Consider the following 21,888-nt stretch of genomic DNA (forward strand, 5'->3'; position numbering starts at 1 on the left):
ATTATGATAGCTATTGTTTTTTAAAGTATTTTTTGTTTAAAAATATATTAAAATAATATATATATATATATTATATTTATTCTTGACATTAATATATTAAAATAATTTTAAAATATCAAAAAATTATTTAAAAAAAAAAACATGGTAAAACTATATATATAAAAAAACACATCCTAACTATCATCAACTTTTGACACAACCCAATTTTTACACAAACTCAAAAGCGCGTCCAGGTTAGAATAAAAAAAAAGGGGGGGCGAATTCGAATTCCCGCTAGAGATAATTAACCCTCCAAACTGCTCCCTCTATTCAAAATTCCAAACCCCGCCTATCACAAGTCTTAAGAAAACAGAAAACCCCCTCTCCCTCTCCCTCTACCTCTCTTCCTTTCTAACGGTAATTACCTCTCTTCCCTTCCTCATTTTCTCCATCTTTCCATTCACTGCATCAGATCTGCACTCATAAAAGAAAAGAAAACAAAATGGCGTTGTCTTACAGTGATATTATAGATCCCTCTTCAAGGCATCACACTTATAGCAGGAAACAGAAATCTCTCGGTCTCTTATGCACCAAGTAAACAAACCCATCTTTCTTTCTTTTTTTTTTTTTTCAAAAACTCATAGTTTTCCCCCGCAATTGAATTGATTTTTGCTAATTGTGCAGTTTCTTGACCCTGTATGATCGAGATGACATTGACGTGATTGGACTTGATGACGCTGCTTCAAAATTAGGTATTTATTTATTTCTGATTTTTATATTTTACTGGTTATCATGATTTACGAATATCGATCCGTATTTTGAATGGGTGGGATTTTTAATTTCTTTTAATGGGTTTGTGATTTGCAGGGGTTGAGAGAAGGCGGATCTATGATATAGTCAATGTTTTGGAGAGTGTTGGGGTGAGACTCTTGATTATGATGTTTCAATTTTTTTCTGTTTTTTTAGTGAGTTTTCTTATGTGGGTTTTTGATGTTCTTAAAGGTTCTTGCAAGGAAAGCAAAGAACAAGTATTTATGGAAGGGATTTGCTGCAGTCCCTAAAGCTTTACAAGAATTAAAGGTAGTAGAAATAACCCAAAAAATAAAAGAAAATGATTATATGTTCCGTATACTTGAGCTCGATATGGGTTTTCTTATGAAGTGTTGTTGTTTTTTGAAATTGGGCTGATTTTGTGTTGTTGTTGATGTTTTAGGAAGAGGGTTTGAGAGATAATGTCAATACAATTGATAAGCAAAGCAATAATTCTGTGAAAGTAAGCGAACTTTTAAGGGTTTATTATTCTTTCTTCATGAACTTACTGTGTTTTAATAAGGGCTTCTTTCATTCTTTTTTTCTAGTCGGGAACTTTTTTGTTAATCTCCATTTTTCGTGTGTTGAATTTTTTAGGTTGCAGATGATGATGAGGATGAAGATGATGACTCTGATTCCAATCCTAACACTGGAAGCCAGAATGAGAATTCTGGTATTATCAAATCTACAGCGGCGTCAAGATTTGGTAATGTCCTCTCCTTTTCTATGAGCATCTGTATTTATGTTTTCTTCTCTCTCGTATGTTATTACATCACTTGTACAAGTAAGTTTTTTTTCCACAGAATCTGCATATGATTTGAAAAAGCAATAGCTTAACAAACTTTCAAAGGTCTTTGTAGTTATTTATTCTAGTCCTATGTTTTGTTCAAAATTTTGGTTGCACATATAATTACCCATCTACTTTTCTTAGCATCTTATAACCAACTCAATTATTTTTGTTACAGATCATAGGAGGGAAAAGTCGCTGGGTCTTCTTACTCAGAATTTTGTCAAGCTCTTTGTGTGCTTCAACGTGAGTAAAATCTTAAATGAGCTTAGTTGTTACAGCCTAGAGTGTGATAAATGTTGTTTTTCAAAGTGTTTTTCGGTATAAAATATATTAAAATAATATATATATATTTTATTTTTTAAAATTCATTTTTAAATATGAGCATGTCAAAAATAATTTAAAAACATAAAAAATAATAATTTAAAACTAAAAAAATTTTAATTTTTTTTTAAAGCATGATTAAACTACAATGTCAGATGATGTAGCCATTATCTATTACATAGGTGCTTATGAGTGTTTTGTTATCAGGCAAATTTGATCTCGCTAGATGAATCTGCCAAGTTATTACTCGGGGATGGCCATAAGTCCTCCATTATGAGAAGTAATTTTTCTCAACTCCTCAACTTTTGATACGAGCAATTAGTGGTCTAGCTCTTTGGTTTTCATTCTGTGAATAATATGATCGTGCAGCAAAAGTAAGGAGGCTATATGACATCGCAAATGTGCTTTCTTCTCTAAAACTTATTGAAAAGGTAACCAATCATGACAAATGCTTATTGAAAACTTAAAGGAATCATGTTAGCCTTTGTTACTCGAGCACTAATACAATTCTTTAAAGTACTGATATTTATTAAATGATGTGCAGACACATACTGCTGATACAAGGAAACCTGCATTCAGGTGGTTAGGTTTGAGAGGAAAATCGGAGAATGGATCAGGTGATCCTTTGGCTCCTTTTGAGTCTAGGAAGAGGACATTTGGAGCTGATGTCACAAACATATGTTCTAAAAGAAACAAAACGGATTCTTCAGTTGATGGGGATAAAAGCAAGAATCTGAAGATGCAGAAGCAAATAAAAGATGAGAATATTGTAACTGTCGTTCAGAGAGGCAATTTCGACCAGGATTCACAGCAGAACTCAGGAAGTTTCCAGTTTGGCCCTTTTGCTCCTGTTAGCATAGCCAGAGTTGGCAACTCTGAAGAGAAAGTGACTCAGATCTATGATTGGGAGGGTCTTTCCTCTACTTTCCGTCCTCAATACCACAACCAAGGTACAACCTAATGCTTTCATAAAAAATTCAGTGAAACGGTTTGACCATATCAGACTTCAAGATCCAATTATTTGACGATTAGGTTCAGAAATACATGTTCAGTATGAAACAGAAAACACCTGGCCTACATAGTCTGTCGGCCTTTCATTTCATGTTTCCTTGTGATATCATGCAATGAGTTGGACAACTGATCACTCCATTGTTGAGTTGTCTGAAAGCATGAAAATTGTCAATAGGCTATTGTTTGAAGGTCTGCTAGTAAAGCTATGCGTTTAAGAAAAGCAAATATGGTTTGCTTAGGTCATATCACTTTGTTCGTCCAGTGAAGTTAGTTATTCGTGAAAATCAAAGTTTGTAAATAAATATATTAGATTAGTGAGCAAATAAATTTAATTTATTATTATAAAAACATGTTAAATAAAAAATATCCAATAAAATTATAGAATTTATATATTTTTAAAACTATAAATATATAAAAGTATAACTAATAATAAACATGATTTCAATATAAAAAAATAAATAATAGAATATTAGTATGCATCCTAAGTATATATTTAAACTTGTAATTAATATAAAATAAAAAATTCTAGCATACATAATAATAAAATTAATTATGCTTAATTGAAACAAGAATGATATTTATTTGTTGAAGTATTTTAAAGTAATGAATTTTTATTGTTGTCAATAATGAATCTTTTATCATTAATGCTTTATTGCTTTTTATTTATACAACTAGAATGTTTGCAATATATCTCTTAAAATTCCAATAACACTAATTTAAATGTACTTTTAAACAAGATTTTTGAATTAAAAATTATATAAATTAAATATTTCTCAATAAGATGAATCTAAACTCTAGATTTGAAAGGAAAACTAAAGCATGGAAAGAAAAAGAAAAACATAAAAAATGAGGTAAGGAAAAGAATGTAAAACTTGAAAAGTTCAAGTTAGAAATTTTTTCTTTATCCTTTTTTAACATAGTGGATTTTGAAAATTAAAAGGTTAAAGAATTAATAAAAATTAATTTTTATTGTTATTAATATTTGATTAACTATTCTAAATCAAGAATTAAATTAAAAAAAATAAAAAATTTTAGAGTATGAAAAATAAAAAAAATTTATATTAATTTTTTATTTATTTAAATCATGTTAATTAAAACAATTTTTTAACCATTCGATTTAGACTGCTATATATCTGTATCCATTCCCTTGAGGCCTCCATTGAGCGATCCTTTCGTCCTTCCAGCTTTCCCATTTACTTGGCCTATCCACATTTTTCACGCAGTTTTGCTCTGACCTTTATAGCATATGTCTAACTTGTGAGTTAGGTTTCGTGTGCTTGATAATTTGGGGTAGTGCTTCCTCTGAGATGCCATTGTGTTGATTGCTAGTCAGTTAATAGTTTATTTTAATATGCCTTGCCATCCATTTGTCTTGTTGAACCTTTGGAACAAAAAGTGGGGAAAATATGAAAAGCTCATATGCTGATAATTTTTGCAGCTTTGAGAGATCTCTTTTTTCACTACACGGAAGCATGGAAATCATGGTACACGGAAGTTGCTGGGAAGAAACCATTACACATCTCCTAGTTTTTTATTACTGTGTCTCTGCTACCAGTACAGTATAAGACGCTCCATTCTCTCTCTCTCTCTCTTTTCCTCCTCTCTTTTGTTCTTTTTTTTTGTGTACTTTTTAGGATAGAAAAATGGCTTCAGGTTGGATGCATATTCCCCGTGCACCATCTTAGCATGGCCAAACAATGTTGTTTATCTGATGTTTCGAAGCAAATGAATTTGAATATACCGTCTTTTCTCCTTAGGTTAACTAGCTACAAAGTTGCTTCGGTTATGCAAGATATCATTTTGTTTTCATGGGACAACAGCTGCAGCGCAATGGACAATACACCCAGACCTTTTCCTCTCTATAACATTTTCTTGGTCTTCTTGCTGTTTTGATGCTCTTATGATGTCGGGAATTATAAAAGATGAAATTAGAGATAAGGTTCTAACATAGGGTAAATTGCTTTTGGTTAAACTGCATTATTATGAGTCGCTGCTCATAGATATATGTTGTAAATTAATGTTTGATTCCCAGCTATTGAATATGAAGAAAAGAGGGAAAATAAATTCAAAGCTAAGTGAGATATGCAGAGCTGGCAACGAAGGAACAAGGAGAATGCTTCTAAACCCTACGGTACTTAGATTTACGAACACCCAGATGTCCTCTGGGTCTTCTTCGAAAGTGAGAAGATCTTCGGACAACAATGGAGAATGTGATATCGTTATTGCTCTATGATTCAAGTGAAGGAAATCCGCAACAGATATATGAGAAGCATTTTCTCGTATGTTCCCCATCTGGCTTGCAGTAGCATCGACTGCCATATCCGGATTTCATGTTTTTACTGCTCGTGTACAATGTGTATCCAAAGCCATATATTTTCGATCGCACAGTAAATCGCCAAAGGAGTACAAATCATCTTTTTATCGGCATATGAAGACAGCTCTTGCCTTGATGAAATAGAAATGTACTATAATTTATCCATGTTTACGAATCTTTGGCAGGAGAGGTGTCAAACTCGAAATCAAAATTTTTATTATTATAAATTGCAAATGTCAATTTACAAATCGATAAATGTTCTTAAAAAAGGTTTCCCAGTATAAGAAAGAGAGATGGCAGAAATCGGAGCTTTCCAGGTCTACTATAAAATAATTTCGTCCTGAACACTAACATCGAGTGTCTTGTATGGGAGGACAATGCTGTTAATCACCACTACTTCATCCTCAACAGTAACACCTTCGCCTGGATCAAGGAAAAGAACACTGAGATCGTGCAGAGAAATAATGTCCCTAAAAAAAAAGGAAATGGACTGGTAAAGGGAAATAGGGTTAATGCATAAAAAATGTACCAAGGATTGTAACCCCAAGCTTGGCATTGTAATCACCTTCAGCCTGTAATCATTTCATTGAACATAATAAATCCTACCGTGCATAAGAGGGAAGTCCGCAGATAAAGGAAATATACCCTAGTGGTAATAATAAGAATAAAAAGATGCATCATATCAGACACCACTTTGGAGAAGAAACAGAGGAGAGTTTCGGATTATCAATGGAAGAAGGGGAAAAAAATACTACAACAATGGTAACATTAAACGTGCAGATACTAGAATCGTATTACTGATATTGAGAAACATTCTGCAATTCGAATATAATGTCTACCTTTGTTATATTGTTGGGATACTGATTGAAGTGAATAACATTTGGCATGTAGCAAACAAGAGCAGCATTCATCCAACTAAAATATAACAGGATAGACAACTTGCCTGGACACGGGACCATCTCCCAATGGAAGAGTTCCACCCAACAATTGAATAAATGACGACTGCATTTTCCTGAGAGATAAAATGAAGCATACAATCAAGTTTGAGATATCTTAAGGGGCCCCTCCACAACCTCACCCTAAAAAGATATAAAAATAGCAAAGTTATTCATGATAAATCTCTTAATTCAGTTCCCTACCATGACTTCAACATTATCTAGGATGATACACCTTATGAGTCTTGCACCTGGTCCTATGCGAGCATTGGCAGATATAGAGACATTGGGACCAATCTGTTTCATCACATTCCACAAAAAAGTCAATTTCATAAATGAATTATATGCAGGGAAAGAAGCAGTACATAAAACAGGAAGGAGAAGTGCTATAGAAACAAAGAAATCATAACAACTGATGTAGCGGTGAAATTTTCATGCTTGATCATTATTTTATTATTTGTGAGACCCACAGTTTTACGACTTATTGTTTGACACAAATTTTTATGGAATCTTAATATGATTTTTTGTTTGTAAATCATTTTCCGCTCCGAAAGGAAAAGAGTAAGCAACCAATATTCCTTTTGCATCATAATAGATGGATAAAGAAACTATTAACATTTTTAAAGGTGACCTAGAGGCCAATGCACCTAATTCCCATCACCTAACCACCATAAAAGGGATTTGACAATAAGAATTCAAGCGGATAAAAAAAAGTACTAACTAAACTATGAACAAAAAAAGAAAAAGAAGCCCCGACTATCATTGTACTAAAAGGATTGCATTGGCTAACAGTTCTATTGTGTACGAATAATACTAGTAAGCATTCAACCGGATAAAAAAACAGTACTAGCTAAACTATGAACAAGAAAGAAAAAGGAGCCCCAACTAAAACATACTAAAAGGATTGCATTGGCCATCAGTTCTATTTTGTACCCATAGATCTGTTATCATAAACAAGATGAAAAGATTACCTTAGCAGTTGGATGTACTTTTGCTGATGGATGTATATAAACATCACCTTCAATAGTAGCACTCTTTGAGCCATCACCACCAGCCAAAAGATGGGGTGAGGTGAATTGGAATTGGGCAAGATATAAACCAGAACACTTTAGAGACATTCTGCAGTATAAATTTAGTGAAAATGACATAAGGTAACTGGTTAAAGATGGCAAAGAAGATAACATAAGATGTAAAGATTGACTTACCCAGGTGTTTTAATTTGTTCCCAGAAGTCCATGGTTTCATACGTATATAGCTGCTTTTTTCCAGCAAGGGGTGACAGGATATCCTGATCCAATCTTACATAATCTGTCGGAAGACTCCTGTTAAGGGAACTTGGATCAAAGCAGGAACTTGTGGAAAATATTGGGTTCTATCGAATCAATAAGTGAGCAATAACAACGATATTAATGCACGTTGAGAAAGGAAAGAAAATACTAAAACAGGACTTGGCTAAAACTATCAAGGATGTCTCTCCCAGAATAGTAATATTAGAGAGAGGACATATACTGCAACTTAAACGATAAAGTTCATATTACTGCAGGGAATCTGTATTCCAATTGAGTTGTACAAATTGAATTTTCTTGTTACACTGAAGATCTGTTGATTACTTGACTCTTCATACAAGTTCAAGATGTGGTTGGCAAATCCCATGTCAGTAAATAATCAATTGTGACAAGAGAACATTTCAAACACTAACTCTCCAAGTCACTCATTTACACAGATAAGCAAACAAACATATGATTATTGTCATGAATAAGTCTAATTAGTCAATTCAACGACTGAAGAGGCCCAAGAAAGAAAGAAATAAAATAGATCCACTCTTAAGTCACAAGAACTGCAATTAATGGTCTTCAAACCAATGAGTTACTGCAGATGCATATGGATTGTTCAAACAGTCCATTCTCCAAACAATCCATTAGATGCTTATGCATCTTATGGATTGTTTGGAGAATCCCAGTTAAGAGGCCAAATGTATTTTCAAAACTAATTGCCAACTTTAATGAGTTAAAAAAAAGTGGTATATTAAAAGATTGGCAAAACATTTGTTCAACTCCATTTCAATAAATTTATCATAATAGTTTAAAGTGAAATTATACTAGCAATGCTCAGCCTAGAGTCATTAATTCCAAGATTAAGGGATGAAAAAGTAGGTAAAGTATGAACCACATACCTTGTAGAAAATTGGAGGGCTTCGAAGCTAGAAACACGTCTCAGATTAGCTGAAAATGGTAAAACAGAGTTCAGAATTTTCCAAAATCAAGATTCAAACTATCGATAATTACAAAGAATGCTATCACAATCTAACAAAACAAGCCAGGATATGCCAAGCTTTAGGGTCAGAATATTTTTAGTTGATGCAGATTTTCACAATGCACCCTTGTTAAACGGCGATACAGGCTAAACTAGTTTATTAAAGAAAAGAACCACAGAATTCTGGAACTTCTAAATTAATCTTACACAGGCACCCTACAGGCAAAACACCATATCACATACCTCTGTCTTTCCGTTGAGAAGAAACACCCTGGATGGCTGTGAATATTTCTGGTGTAAAAACATAAACACCACAATTTATCCGGTCACTTACCTGCATCAAAACATAACATCAAATGAATAAAAAGGGGGGAAAAGCCTAAATGAAGTGAATGGCGGTAAACAGTAACAGAAATCACCATTGGATTCACTACAATTTTAAGCCTATTGTACTTCAATATAAGAAAATAAAATAAAATTGATGTTTGGTTACGTACTAAAATTAAGTATAAAAAAAGATGAGATTTTGCTATCAAGCCTAAGCAAAAACTTGTTACCTTTAAATGCAGAAGTAAGCTTTTCAAAATTCAATGACCATGCCTTCAGATTATATGTATAGGTTTTACTTAAAAAAAAAAAACAAAAAAGGGATAACAAGCAAGAAAGATAGTAAAAAAAAAAAAAGGGCTTAAAAAGTTGAATCAGATCCATCTTTAATCAATCATTCGAGCAAATAATGAAAGTACTGAAATTCCCTAAATAAAATGTGTTTCTGGACTGGTACTTACAAAAGTTTCAGGCTTCTCTGTGTAATGCAACAACTCATTGGTGTCAGGATCAGCTACCAATTCCCCAAACTGGCTGGCTGACTCAGCTGAGACCTGCATGCAGAAAACAATAATGGAGTTAAAACATCTTGGAGACAAACAGAGTACATCCTATTGCTGGAATACCAAACTCTGAACAATTTTCCTAGGTTATTATCTTTTGCATTCAACTAACCTTGATTACTAGGATAGTTCCCATCCCACCATATGCTCTGTGGGCCTCTGCAAGCATTGTAGGGGAAATACAGTAATTAATGCTTCTGCTACATAAATATAAACTACAAACTGTCTAGACAAAAGAAACCTTAGCTAAAAAATAATAATGTACATAAGACCATTTTATTTATCTCGATATAATCATGGAAATATCTAAAATTAATGGTTCCATGAGGATGCATCTATACCCTGAAGAGGAATTTCCGAACAAGTTCAAAAAAATTCATGAAGTTCAAAATAATCCAATTTGGCAAAGTAGATTACCAAGCATTTCTGGGAGTGGAAAACTGCAGCAAACATCACAATTCAGCAGAAAGATATGGGACTGCGGCAAGATAACCAAGCATCAGTACTGAATTTTGGAGTACAAATCATCCATCTATATCTGCAGAAAATGCTAGCAACTACCGCATGTTCACATCAGAACATGCAAAGAAAATACTGTTGGGTGACAGGCGTGCATGCTAATAGAAAAGGTTAAGCTGAGATGTAAACCGGGTTGTCTTCCATGATTAGATCTCTGAAGTTAAAAAGCCCGCCAGCAGAACCATGTGGCTTATCTTCCCGCAAATATCTACAAGCACAGATTGATAATTAAAAAAAAAAAAAACACTCAACTACGGAATCAGAAGCAAATAATCAAGAAAGGCCATCAAGTCACTTTACCTAACAGACACTTTCAGCTCATTCGAGATTGAGGAAACATACAAAGCAAACTCTCTTTCCTCGTAGAAACCAACAAGATAGATCTGCGTCAAGTTTGGAATCTGAAACAGAAAATGCAATCTCAATGACTACAATATGCTATGCTAACTAAGAAACAAACAAATTAGAATAATTTCTTTAAGGAATTAAATAAATACCTTTTTACAAGCAGAGATTGGATGGTGAACCATTGGTTGTCCTGCTAGAGGAAAAAGAGGCTTTGGAATATCCAATGACAATGGCCTGAATCTAGTGCCTGCAACATTTCAGATTTCAACTCAATTGAATGAAGAAAAAAAATCAAAGAAACAAAGAACAGGGTTTCATTATCTGCACCAAAAGAGTCAAAATTACAACAAATATCGAAAAAATCAGAAGAACCCAGGAAAAAGTCCGATAATGGAGCCGTAAAATGAGCATTAAACTGTATCGCATACAATTAAGGAATCACAATTGAGAATTCCAATATAGAAATCAAACTATGATTAAGCAATTGAATGAACAAAAAAAAAAAAACGATACCTTTAGTAGGTCCACCGACCATGATGACAGCAACAACCCTCTCCTCAGAGCTTCCCATATTTTTCCAATCAAAACAGCAACCCCGGATCTCAAATTCCTCAGTAACTCTTGTCTGTTTAAAAATTTTATGTATGTGGACACAGGCAATACTCAACCGTACAGCAACAACAACATTAAGAGCATGTCACCATTCAATCCATCTCAGTAATAATAAATAGACCAACAATATCTTGCTCCCTTTTGGCGACAAGGACGTATAGAATTTTTAAGATCTAGTGCAGTGAAGTGCGGGTGATAAGTGGTAGAAGAGACATACATATATTCTTTGAGCTGTGAAAGGAAACAAACAGTGTAAGTTTCCTGGATCTGGACCACTACTGCTACTGCTACTGCTACTGCTGCTGTTTTTACTAACGTCCGTGCCTTCTGATGTGGTTGTGTTGTATTTGCGTGTCTGCTTGGGGTCTTGGAGATTTGATTATGGCCCACTCTTCCATACCATCATAAGTTGACAGCTAGACGACGATGCTTCTTCTTCTTCTTCTTCTTTTTTCGAGAAGAGAATATTCTTGATTCCCAGGAGGGTGGAATAATTCTCATATGGATTTTACTTAGTTCCAAGACAAATGACACTGTTCATTACAATTATATTTGTGGTCTCTTGGTCATTTTGTCTTTTGTATTTGCTTAGTGAGTGGGATGATATTTTTATTATGTTATAAATATTTTTTGAGAATTATGTAAGATTATTTTAGTGATTATATTTTTTAATATATAGTAAAATTATTAATATAATCATTGAATAAAATAATTTAATATCTGCACAATAACCTTTTTGTATTTTTATATTTGATAGAATAATAGAATTAATACATTACCCTTAACATTTAGATATTTTAGCCTTGGTTTCAAGGTCTTGGTTATAATTTCATCATGGTTTGTTTGTTATTAATTTTTTATTTTTCTCATTAAATTGCATCCTCCTTGAATTTTTTTCTATCAATTTTTATTCTCATTCTTTTTTTTTTGCTTTTGCAGGTTTTTTATTAATATTTTTCTACCGATCTCATCATTCAAAATTAAATTGGTTGAGAATTATGCTTCTTGATTGAATCTAGGTCAAACATTTCACGGAATACGACTTTTAGAGATTAGACCAGATTTAAGAGGTTTGCCAAGTTTGCCATGTTTTTTTCCTTTTTATAAATTGATGTTTTCTTATTTTCTTATCCTTTTTTTTTAACTTTTGTTTTGCTTTTTTTCTTCAATTTTTTTCTCTTATTTTATTTTATTTGTTTTGTTTGGTTTTATTGGGTTAGCCTCCAACAATGTTTTTCTATTTCATCCTCTATCAATTTTTAATCTATAAATAATCTATCATATTACAAATGATTTTCAACTTCACTCCCTCTGATATTTTTAATCTTTCAAGTTTGGTCCTAATTCTTTTAATTGCATTTTTTTTCTTAGGGATAATTTTTTTTTTCAGATTTTATTCTTATTGGGTTTTCTCCTATCAGATTTTAGCCCCATTCTTTTTTTTTTTTTATGTTCCCTTTCTTTTAGTTTTTTCAACGATTCCATCATTCAAAATTAAATTGGATAATATTTAAGATTCTTGATTGAACTTTAGGTCCATGATTTAACAAGTTGCAAGTTTTTTAGATTAGACTAGATTTAGAATGTTTGCCTGATTTCTCCCCTTTTTTAAAGCTGATGTTTTTTGTTTTTTAAATTTGACTTTCTTTTTTGGTTTTTTTTTTCCAGTTAGGTTGACATTGAGTTGTTTAATAATCTAAATAGACTCAATTGTGGTTCCTTTTTTGTTGTTTTTTTATCAATTTTTTATCATTTTTTTTTGCATTATTTAAATTATCACTTTAACTAATGACTTGAAACTTGAATTTTTTCTAACCTATCACTTTTTTTACATAAAAAAAAATAAATTGTTCGACCCACAACGATGCGCAAGCAACAGATCTAGTCCACACCTAAATTTATTAAACATAACAGACAAGTTGCTCAATCAGTCCTTATTTGCTCATTTGCTACATAATAAAAAAAAAATTAAAGTAGCAGTTCTCCAATAATTTTTTAGAAAACTTTTTATTAAAATAAATATAAGAAGTAAAAAACTATTCTTTAGAGATACATAACATTGTGGATTTATCATTTTACCTCTCATTCCAACAAACAATAGTCTGGCTAGTGGGGGTTTTTATTATCATTTTCATGTGACCCATTGGTCATTTGCAAATTAATATCGGTAAATCAATCATTTTATCTTTTGTTGGTACAATAAATTTACTTATTTGACCTTCACTTAAAAAAAAAGAACTAGCATTCAAGGGTTTTTTTAGACCTTTTATTTGTTTAAGTATAGTAAAATGATTTTATTGCCTTTGAAAACAAGAATAGAAAAGGATTTTTAGGGTTGTTTTTTGTCTTTTTAGTTTGGCTTTTTTTTGCAGTTCTGAGGTTGTTTCATTAGCAATTAGGTACATGCAACATTCTTTGGTGGCCAAATGCCAACTTCTGGGATGACATTCGAATCGTCTCGGTAACTCTTTAATACATGGGCAGTGTATGTAATCGATAGGTCTCTGGTTTGGAGCAACAACTTTTTTTTCTTTTTCCTCTCTCTCCCTGATTTTCGTATTGGCACTCCAAATTCTTAAAATAGCCCTTTAATAGGTTTTTCCTTCAAATTTGGTTGATGTTCTGTGACTACTCTTATTTTTATTTTGAATAATTTATAAAATTTAATTTTTTTATTCAATTTTATCCCCTTAAATTTTTTTCATTTGTCATATTGAGTCCCCATTCTTTTTACTGCTATTTGTTTTTATTTGAGATTGTTCTTAAAATTGATTTTTTATATATAATTTTGTTATTCTTGAGTTTTTTTTCTATCAAATTTGATCCTTTTTTTTTGCTTGAAAATTTTTTAAAATTTATATTTTTTCTCGATTTCATCCCCAATATTAAATTGGTTGGGTATTGAGTTTCTTGATTGAACTTGAGTTTAGAATTTAATAGATTGTAGGTTTAAGAGATTAACTCGAGTTTAGAAGGTTAACTCGGGGTTGCTTATTTTTTTTAATTTCATTATTTGACATTTATTTAATTAGAAATTGGATTCTGTTTTTTAAAACTTTCAATGGAATTCTTTAGTGATTTTGAAAATGACACGCCTTATCTCGAGTTTTTCATCGGTCTTTATTAAATTTATCTTTTTTAAAAAGAAATCTTATTTTTGAACTAAATTAAATTAATTGATTAAATATAAATATGAGATACTCGATTCATGGTGTTTTTTATTTGCCTTTTGGATCGCTGCTTTGACAACATATGTAGTCTCTTTCAATTACATGAGTCATTGATTATTTTTGCTTCTTTAAAACTGCTAGCATCAGTTGAACATCTTTTTTTTTTACGTTCATAAAATTTCTCTGACCCACAGTGTAGCGCAAACATTCTAGCTAATTATTATTCTAATTAACATTAAAGCTAAAATGTGTGGTATTTTAGCTGTTCTAAAATCATTGTTCACCATCTCATATATTACTGTGGATTGGAGTTGTGATTTTTTTTTAAATTTCAATTTGATCATGAAACTTTTTTTTACACAATTGAGCCCTTATTAACACCTAATTGTATATATTTTTTTTAAGAGAGGATTGGATTGAAAGACAAAGGACTGAAGAGAAAAACACTGATAAAATAGGTGGTGCCTTTTAATTTTTTTAAAAAGTACATTTGAGTCCCTTATCTTTTTTAACTATTAGGTGAACGACTTTATTTCTAGAAAAATTAATTTCAGTACTAAACTTTATTTTTATCATTTTTCAATTCTTTTGGGTGAGAGGAGAGAGAGGATATCACTGGATTCCAGTCTAGAGAGAAAACGTTTTTGTTGCTATGATTCTAGCCATCAAAATGGTAGATTTTTGTTCCAAATAGTTTCATATTATGAGAAGAGTTCAAATTAAATGTTTTTTTACCTTGAAAATGTCTAAAAAACAAATCTGAGCTCGGGTTGATTTTGAGTTTTGAAATGATTTTTTATGCTTTTAGAGGTTATGGATTTGTTTAACTAGGTTATTAAAGTGTTTTGGGTTGAAAATGAGATTTTAGAAGAAAAAAACTAGCCGTCCTAATTTTCTAGTCACCACAGTGGCTAGAATCTAGGGATTCTAGACAACATGTCGTCTGTTTTTTTCAAATTGAACCGGGGCGGATGACATGTCGTCCTCCCACTTACAAAAACAAATTAAGGCTCGTGCAACTAGGCCTAACTTTGCAGACCCGCGTGTGAGCCTTTTGTTAATAGGACAGGAGCTTGGCTTGGCCTCGTTCTTTTCTTTTTATAGTTTTGATTTTTTTTAATTTAAAACTTTTATATATATATATATATATATATATATATATATATATATATATTTTTAATGATTTTCAAGTTTGTAGTTTACTTCTTTGTGATTTTTTTCGCTTATTTATTCTTTTTTAAATAGTGATTATTTGTTTTAATTATATTAGATATGTTTATTTTTTTGAAGAGATTAGTATGATTTATTTGTAATTTTTTTATAGTTTATATATATTAGATTTATCTTTAGAAATAAAAAATATTTATTTTTTATAATATTTTTAATATGTGTAGCCTTGCATATTATATTTTTTTTCTTTTTATTTTATTCAATAAATTTTATGTGTGTCGATTTCTATTTCAAATTGATTTTAATAAACAAATTTATTAAACACAATCAGGTAAATCACCTATATTGCGATATTAAATATCTTGATATATATATATATATCTCAGTTTTTTCAATTTTTTTTATTTAAAAAAAAAATTACAAAGCCATACTTAATTTACGAGTTTGGTAAGGTGTTTTATTTTTCTCTCCTTTTTTTTTATTGAACTTGACTTTTTTTTTGTCTATTTTTTCTCATATAGTAAAAAAAATAGTTTCAGAGAAAAGTCATGTTATTAAACTTTATAAAGTTCATGAACATTTTCACAAGTTTGGTTGGTTAACTTGGTTCGCAAGTCTAACGAGTTTAATTTTTTTAATTATTTTTTTCAACATCTCAGTATTGGGTTGGTGTTTAATTTTGTGATGATCTATTTTTGTTATCATATAATTAAATGAAAAATGTTTCAGAAAAAAACAAATTAAGTCCAACTGAAGTCCATAACCTGGTTCACAGGTTTGACGTGCTAGCTCAAGTTACTCGGTTCATAGGTTTGAAGAGTTCATCCATTGGTCGGATATGCTTTTTTTTTTTTCATTTAATTGTTTTTATTTTTTTCTCAATTTTATCCTTCAATATTTGATTGGTTGAGAAATAAACTGCATGATTTATTTTTGTTTGCTTTCTATAGGGTTATCACTATATCAAATAAGTATTTATTTTTAGGTTGATGCTCAATTTTGTTACCATGTTATTTTTATCATATAATTAAAAAATAGTTTATAATTTTTTTTATTAAACTCAGTGAAGTTCATGACACATGCCGTTAGGAAAAATGAAATCGATCCAATATGTCATTGTCTCAATTTTGTTTTTTCAAAAAGAGTTGTTATCTTGATTTTTTTTTTAAAAAGTCAAGTCATGTTTTTACTAGTTATCAATAATGCATTTGAACCCACAAAATTAATTGATTTAATTTAGGCTAGCTCCTGCACGGTTTAATTGGAAACTCGAGTTAAGCAAAGAGCTAAGTTGCGAGGTTTCAAGATTGACCCGTTTAGCTAGATTTAATAACATAGTAAAAAAAAAATTTAGCTCTTAAAATTTTTATTTACATCTAAAAAAATTGGTCCAACCCACAACACAACGCGAGCAAATAGACTAGTTATATACTAGAAATACTTGGAATGAATAGTGAAAAACCAAGTTATTTTATTTTATTTTATTTTGGTCCTCAAACTTTTTGAAGATTTTTTTATTTCATTTTATTTTAATTTCATCTTTCAATATTGAGTTTACTGGGTATTGAAATTCATAATTTATTTTGATTTGCTTTTTGTGGAGTTTTTTGGTCTCATAACCAGGGTTGCGAGTTTCTCGAGTTAGCCGTGTTAACTTGGATTATTTTTTTGTCATTTCTTAATTATTTTTTTTCTCAAATTTATCCTTCAACATTGAGTTGATTGATAATTAGGCTTCATAATTGTTTTTGTATTTGCTTTCTATAGGGTTATCACGGTCTCATGATCCTTGTCGTGAGTTTTACGAGTTAACTAGGTTAACTCGAGTTTTTTTTCATCCTTTTTTTAATTGAATATTTTTTTTTCAATTTAATCCTTCAACATGAGGTTGATTGAGAATTATACTTTATATTTTTTTTATTTACTATCTATAGAGTTATCTCGGTCTCTTGATCCAGGTTTGTCAAGTTAACTCGGGTTGACTTTGGTTATTTTTTGTCAATATTTTACTTTGTTTTTCAATTTAATCCTTCTCTATTGGATTGATTTGAGATTAGGCTTAATAATATTATTTATTTTCTTGTTAACAAGTTATCACAGTCTTATAACCTGGATAACGGGTTAGGCCGATTGACTCATGTTTTTTTATCCTTTTTTTGTTGATTTTTTTTTCAATTTCATCCTTCAATATTGAGTTGATTGGAAATAAAACTTCATAATTTATTTTAGTTTTTTTATAAGGTTATCCTAATCTCATGATCTAGGTCAAGAGTTTGGTTGGTTTAGGTGGTTTTTTGTGTATTTTATTTTATTTTATTTTAATTTCACCTTCAACATATAAGAGTAAAGGAATAAGTTCCCCGTATGTATCAAATACATCCACACTAGCTGCAAATCTCCATCAGCTATGACTCCACGTATAGTTAGGATATCTGTTTCCTTATTCTCAGGACATTCAGTTTCCTTCTTTGTGTGTAATTCTTCTTTCCTATTTTGATTGTAATTCTCATTGTAATCTCTATATAAAGCACACTGCAATACAAGCAATGTATCTTTTCATAAAACCCTATATGGTATCAGAGCCGCCACGCTCCCACGAGCATCTGGTTTCACAGGTTACTTTCATGGCAGAAACCTCTCAAGAAAACGCAGCCACTGTTGTGTCTAACCCTGCTATCACAACACCAAATTTATTGATTGCTATCAATGCTGCAGCACAATTACCCCTCAAACTCACGCCAATAAACTACCTAACATGGCGTGCTCAATTCAATGCCCTTCTTATTGGCTATGATCTCCTGCGATATGTGGATGGCTCTTATCTGGAACCACCCAAACTTTTGCATGATGCACCTAATCCTGCTCACATGTTCTGGGTTTGCCAAGATCAGCTTCTGTTGCACTCCATCATCGCCTCTGTTTCAGAAAAAATCATGCCACTCATTGCGTCTTCAACAACCTCCCGTATGGCATGGGAGAAACTTAACATTTTCTATGCAAACCGCTCACGATCACGAGTAATGAGTCTCAAGGAACGACTCACTGCTACAACCCGCGTGGCTCCAACTCTGTGGGTGAATTTCTTAATACCATGAGAAGTATATCTGATGAACTTTCAATCATTGGTGAGCCTCCCAGTGATATTGACTTGGTAGTTCATGTTCTCAATGGTCTTGGTCCAGCATTCAAAGAAATTGCTGCAGCCATTCGTGCTCGTGACAACCCCATCAGCTTTGAAGACCTTCATGATAAACTTGTTGAATATGAAAATTTTCTCAAACGTGAAGAGGTACGTGCTGTGTCTCCTCCAATCACAGCTCATGTCACTCAACGATCTGGCCACTCCAGCACCTCTACTCCCAGGCACTACAACAATAACAAAGTCTCCTCCAACAGTCGTGGATATCAGTCATTCTCCAACTCTAATCGTGGCTATCACGGCTCATATCAGCCTCCACGGAAACGCCCAGGCCAAGGGTACAAAGGATTCTGTCAATTATGTGATCAACAAGGACATAGTGCCAAACGCTGTCCTCGTGTTCGCCCTGTTATCTCTACAGCTCCTACTGCCAATTACACTGCTACTGCTTCTCCAAAGCCACCAAACTGGCTTCTTGATTCTGCAGCATCTCATCATATCACCGATGATCTCAACAATCTCTCCCTCACCTCGGTTTATGAAGGTTCGGATGCTATTGTTATAGGTGACGGCACAGGTTTGCAAATAACTCATGCTGGCCATGCAACTCTTCCAACTCCCTTCAAAGATTTTGCCTTATCTAATGTTCTGTGTGTTCCTTCCATCAAGAAAAATTTGCTTTCAGTTTCTCAATTTTATAAAACTAATAATACCTCCATTGAATTCTTTCCTGCTTATTTTTTGGTGAAGGATCTTCGCACGGGGGCGACTCTCATTCGCGGCCGGAATAAAAATGATGTGTACGTGTGGCCTGAATCTTTGTCTCCTCTGACATCATTCCATGCTTTTGTTGGTGTTAAAGCCCCATTGATAGACTGGTATAGACGGCTTGGCCACCCCTCTTCTCGTATCCTGCATCATCTTGTTACCTCCTGCACCCTTCCTCTATCTACATCATCTAGTAACGTCACTTGTGACTCCTGTCTCTGTCATAAAAGCCAACGACTTCCTTTTCATGTATCCTCTCTAAAGAGTCATGGTCCATTAGATTTAATTTACACTGATGTTTGGGGCCCAGCTCCAATTTCTTCCACCGAAGGTTATCGATTTTATGTCATTTTTGTTGATCATTTTATAAAATATATTTGGTTCTATCCTATCTGTCATAAATCTGATGTTTCTCTCATCTTTCCCAAATTCAAAGTCATTGTTGAAAATTATTTTAAAAAATCAATTGTTTCCATATACTCTGATAATGGGGGTGAGTACGTCAAACTTAAAGAATATTTTGCTACTCATGGCATCACCCATCTCACTACTCCCCCCCACACTCCTCAACATAATGGTACTGCTGAACGCCGTCATCGGCACATTGTGGACACAGGTCTCACCATGCTCCATCAAGCCTCCCTTCCTCTTTCTTTCTGGTTCCATGCTTTTCAAGCTACCACATTTCTCATTAATCGTTTACCCACTCCCATTCTTCAACTTAAATCCCCATTTGAATCTCTCTTTGGTCATTTGCCTAATTATCTTAAGCTTCGTGTCTTTGGGTGTTTGTGTTACCCATGGCTACGACCATATGCCAAACACAAACTTGACCCCCGCTCGCGTCCTTGTGTCTTTCTAGGATATTCCCTCACTCAGAGTGCCTACAAGTGCTTTGATCCAACTATTCAATGTTTATTCATCTCCCGTCATGTCCGTTTTGTTGAAACTGCATTCCCATTTGCTGCCTCCCCCCATGCACGTCCATCCTCTCCTTCTTTGCCCAACTGGGCATTATCATTTGACATTCCTTCCCCACCTCCAGTTCCTCTTTCATTATCTTCCCCTCCTCTCCTCCAGTCGGCCATGCCAGTCTCGTCACCTGCAGCACTCTTGCCCCACCTCCAGCAGGCCACCGTGCACTCATACTAGCCTTCGCCCCTGTGTGATGATCGCTCCTCCAGTCCTGCCCATCAGTCATTGCCACCACCATCACCATCCCTCGCCCTCACCCCTCCACCGCCCCTTATACCAAATCATCCCATGATCACTCGTTCCAAAAACCATATCTTTAAACCTCGCCAGCTCAACCTCACCACTAAACATCCCTTACCTGTCACTCTTGAACCATCCTGTGTGTCTCAGGCACTTCAACACCCGGAATGGAGAGCTGCCATGTCCGCTGAGTTCACTGCTTTAACCAGTAATGGCACCTGGGAATTGGTCCCTCCTTCTTTGCACCAGAATCTGGTAGGCTGCAAGTGGGTCTTTCGGCTCAAAAGAAAACCAGACGGCTCCATTGACAGGTACAAAGCCCGCCTTGTAGCAAAAGGCTTTCATCAACGTCCTGGTCTTGATTATACTGAGACGTTCAGCCCCGTTGTCAAGCCTACCACCATCCGCATTGTTCTTTGTCTAGCCCTTCAGCATGGTTGGCCTATTACACAACTGACGTTAATAACGCCTTCCTTCAAGGTTCTCTTTTTGAAGAAGTCTACATGGCTCAACCCCGGGGCCTCATTGATGCTCAGCTGCCTCACCATGTTTGTCGTCTCCGCAAAGCCATCTATGGACTTAAACAAGCTCCCCGAGCTTGGTATAATGAGCTGGCCACGTTTCTCATCTCACATCAGTTTGTCAACTCTAAAGCTGATACATCTCTGTTCATCTACAATCATGATGGCATAATTGCTTATTTCTTGGTCTATGTTGATGACCTCCTTCTTACTGGCAACAATGGCAGGTTCTTATCTTCTTTTATTGCTGCATTGTCCTCTTGTTTTTCTGTCAAATATATGGGTTCTCTCCACTACTTCCTTGGGGTTGAAGTATTGCCCACCTCCACTGGCCTCATCCTGTCTTAACACAAATATATATATATATATGATCTACTTGTCTGCACCAACATGGCTGGTGCGAAGGAGGCAACTACACCACTCTCCACAACTTCCAGTCTCACTCTAACTGACGGGTCTGCCTCCATAGATGCCAGTGAGTTTCGCAGTGTTGTTGGGTCTCTCCAGTACCTTTCTCTCACCCGTCCAGACATCGCTTTTACAATGAATAAACTCTCTCAGTTCATGCATAAACCCACTCAGCTTCATTGGCAAGCAATTAAGCGTCTGTTACGTTATCTCAAGGGCACCATTTATCATGGCCTCTCCCTCACCCGTAGCACTTCCACTACATTATCTGCTTTCTCTGATTCTGATTGGGCAGGCAATCCTGATGACCGCACATCCACTACTGCATACATTTTATTTTTGGGAGGTAATGTTGTCTCTTGGGCCTCTCGCAAGCAGCATTCTGTTGCACGCTCTTCTACAGAAGCCGAATATCGGGCTGTTGCTGCCACTGCCACTGAGTTATCTTGGGTTTAGCAGCTCTTACGTGAGTTGCATGCATCTCCTCCTGCTCCACCGATTGTTTTCTGTGACAATGTGGGTGCAACTTACCTCTGTGCCAATCCTGTCTTCCACTCTCGCGTGAAACATATAGCCATTGACTTCCATTTTGTACGTGATCATGTCAGCAAGGGTTTGCTTCGTGTCTCTAATGTTTCTACTACAGACCAGCTAGCCGATACTCTCACCAAGCCTCTCTCTCGCCAACGGTTTACTCTTCTTCGGTCCAAGATTG

At 33.9% G+C, this 21,888-nt stretch overlaps 2 protein-coding genes across 2 annotated transcripts; one reads left to right on the plus strand and one right to left on the minus strand.

Annotated features, from left to right (window-relative positions):
- The first annotated feature begins 301 nt into the window (after nt 1-301).
- LOC7484774 (E2F transcription factor-like E2FE) lies at nt 302-4,673 on the plus strand. The gene is made up of 11 exons (XM_002317979.4): nt 302-573; nt 664-731; nt 847-899; nt 982-1,059; nt 1,193-1,252; nt 1,387-1,495; nt 1,755-1,822; nt 2,108-2,180; nt 2,270-2,331; nt 2,445-2,850; nt 4,350-4,673. The coding sequence occupies exons 1-11, from the start codon at nt 482-484 to the stop codon at nt 4,436-4,438; spliced, it is 1,158 nt and encodes a 385-aa protein (XP_002318015.1). The 5' UTR covers nt 302-481; the 3' UTR covers nt 4,439-4,673.
- A 747-nt stretch (nt 4,674-5,420) lies between these two features.
- On the minus strand, nt 5,421-11,286 carry LOC7483469 (uncharacterized). Its single transcript, XM_002318593.4, has 15 exons — nt 10,684-11,286; nt 10,320-10,417; nt 10,123-10,223; nt 9,952-10,030; nt 9,721-9,781; nt 9,416-9,462; nt 9,202-9,294; nt 8,657-8,747; nt 8,334-8,382; nt 7,366-7,482; nt 7,132-7,279; nt 6,365-6,457; nt 6,169-6,237; nt 5,755-5,797; nt 5,421-5,648 (listed from the first exon to the last, which is right to left on the minus strand). Exons 1-15 carry the CDS (start codon nt 10,739-10,741, stop codon nt 5,548-5,550), a joined length of 1,248 nt encoding a protein of 415 aa, XP_002318629.2. The 5' UTR covers nt 10,742-11,286; the 3' UTR covers nt 5,421-5,547.
- Between the last annotated feature and the right edge of the window lie 10,602 nt (nt 11,287-21,888).

The sequence above is a fragment of the Populus trichocarpa genome, chromosome 12, assembly GCF_000002775.5.
Source record: "Populus trichocarpa isolate Nisqually-1 chromosome 12, P.trichocarpa_v4.1, whole genome shotgun sequence".
Taxonomy (NCBI): domain Eukaryota; kingdom Viridiplantae; phylum Streptophyta; class Magnoliopsida; order Malpighiales; family Salicaceae; genus Populus; species Populus trichocarpa.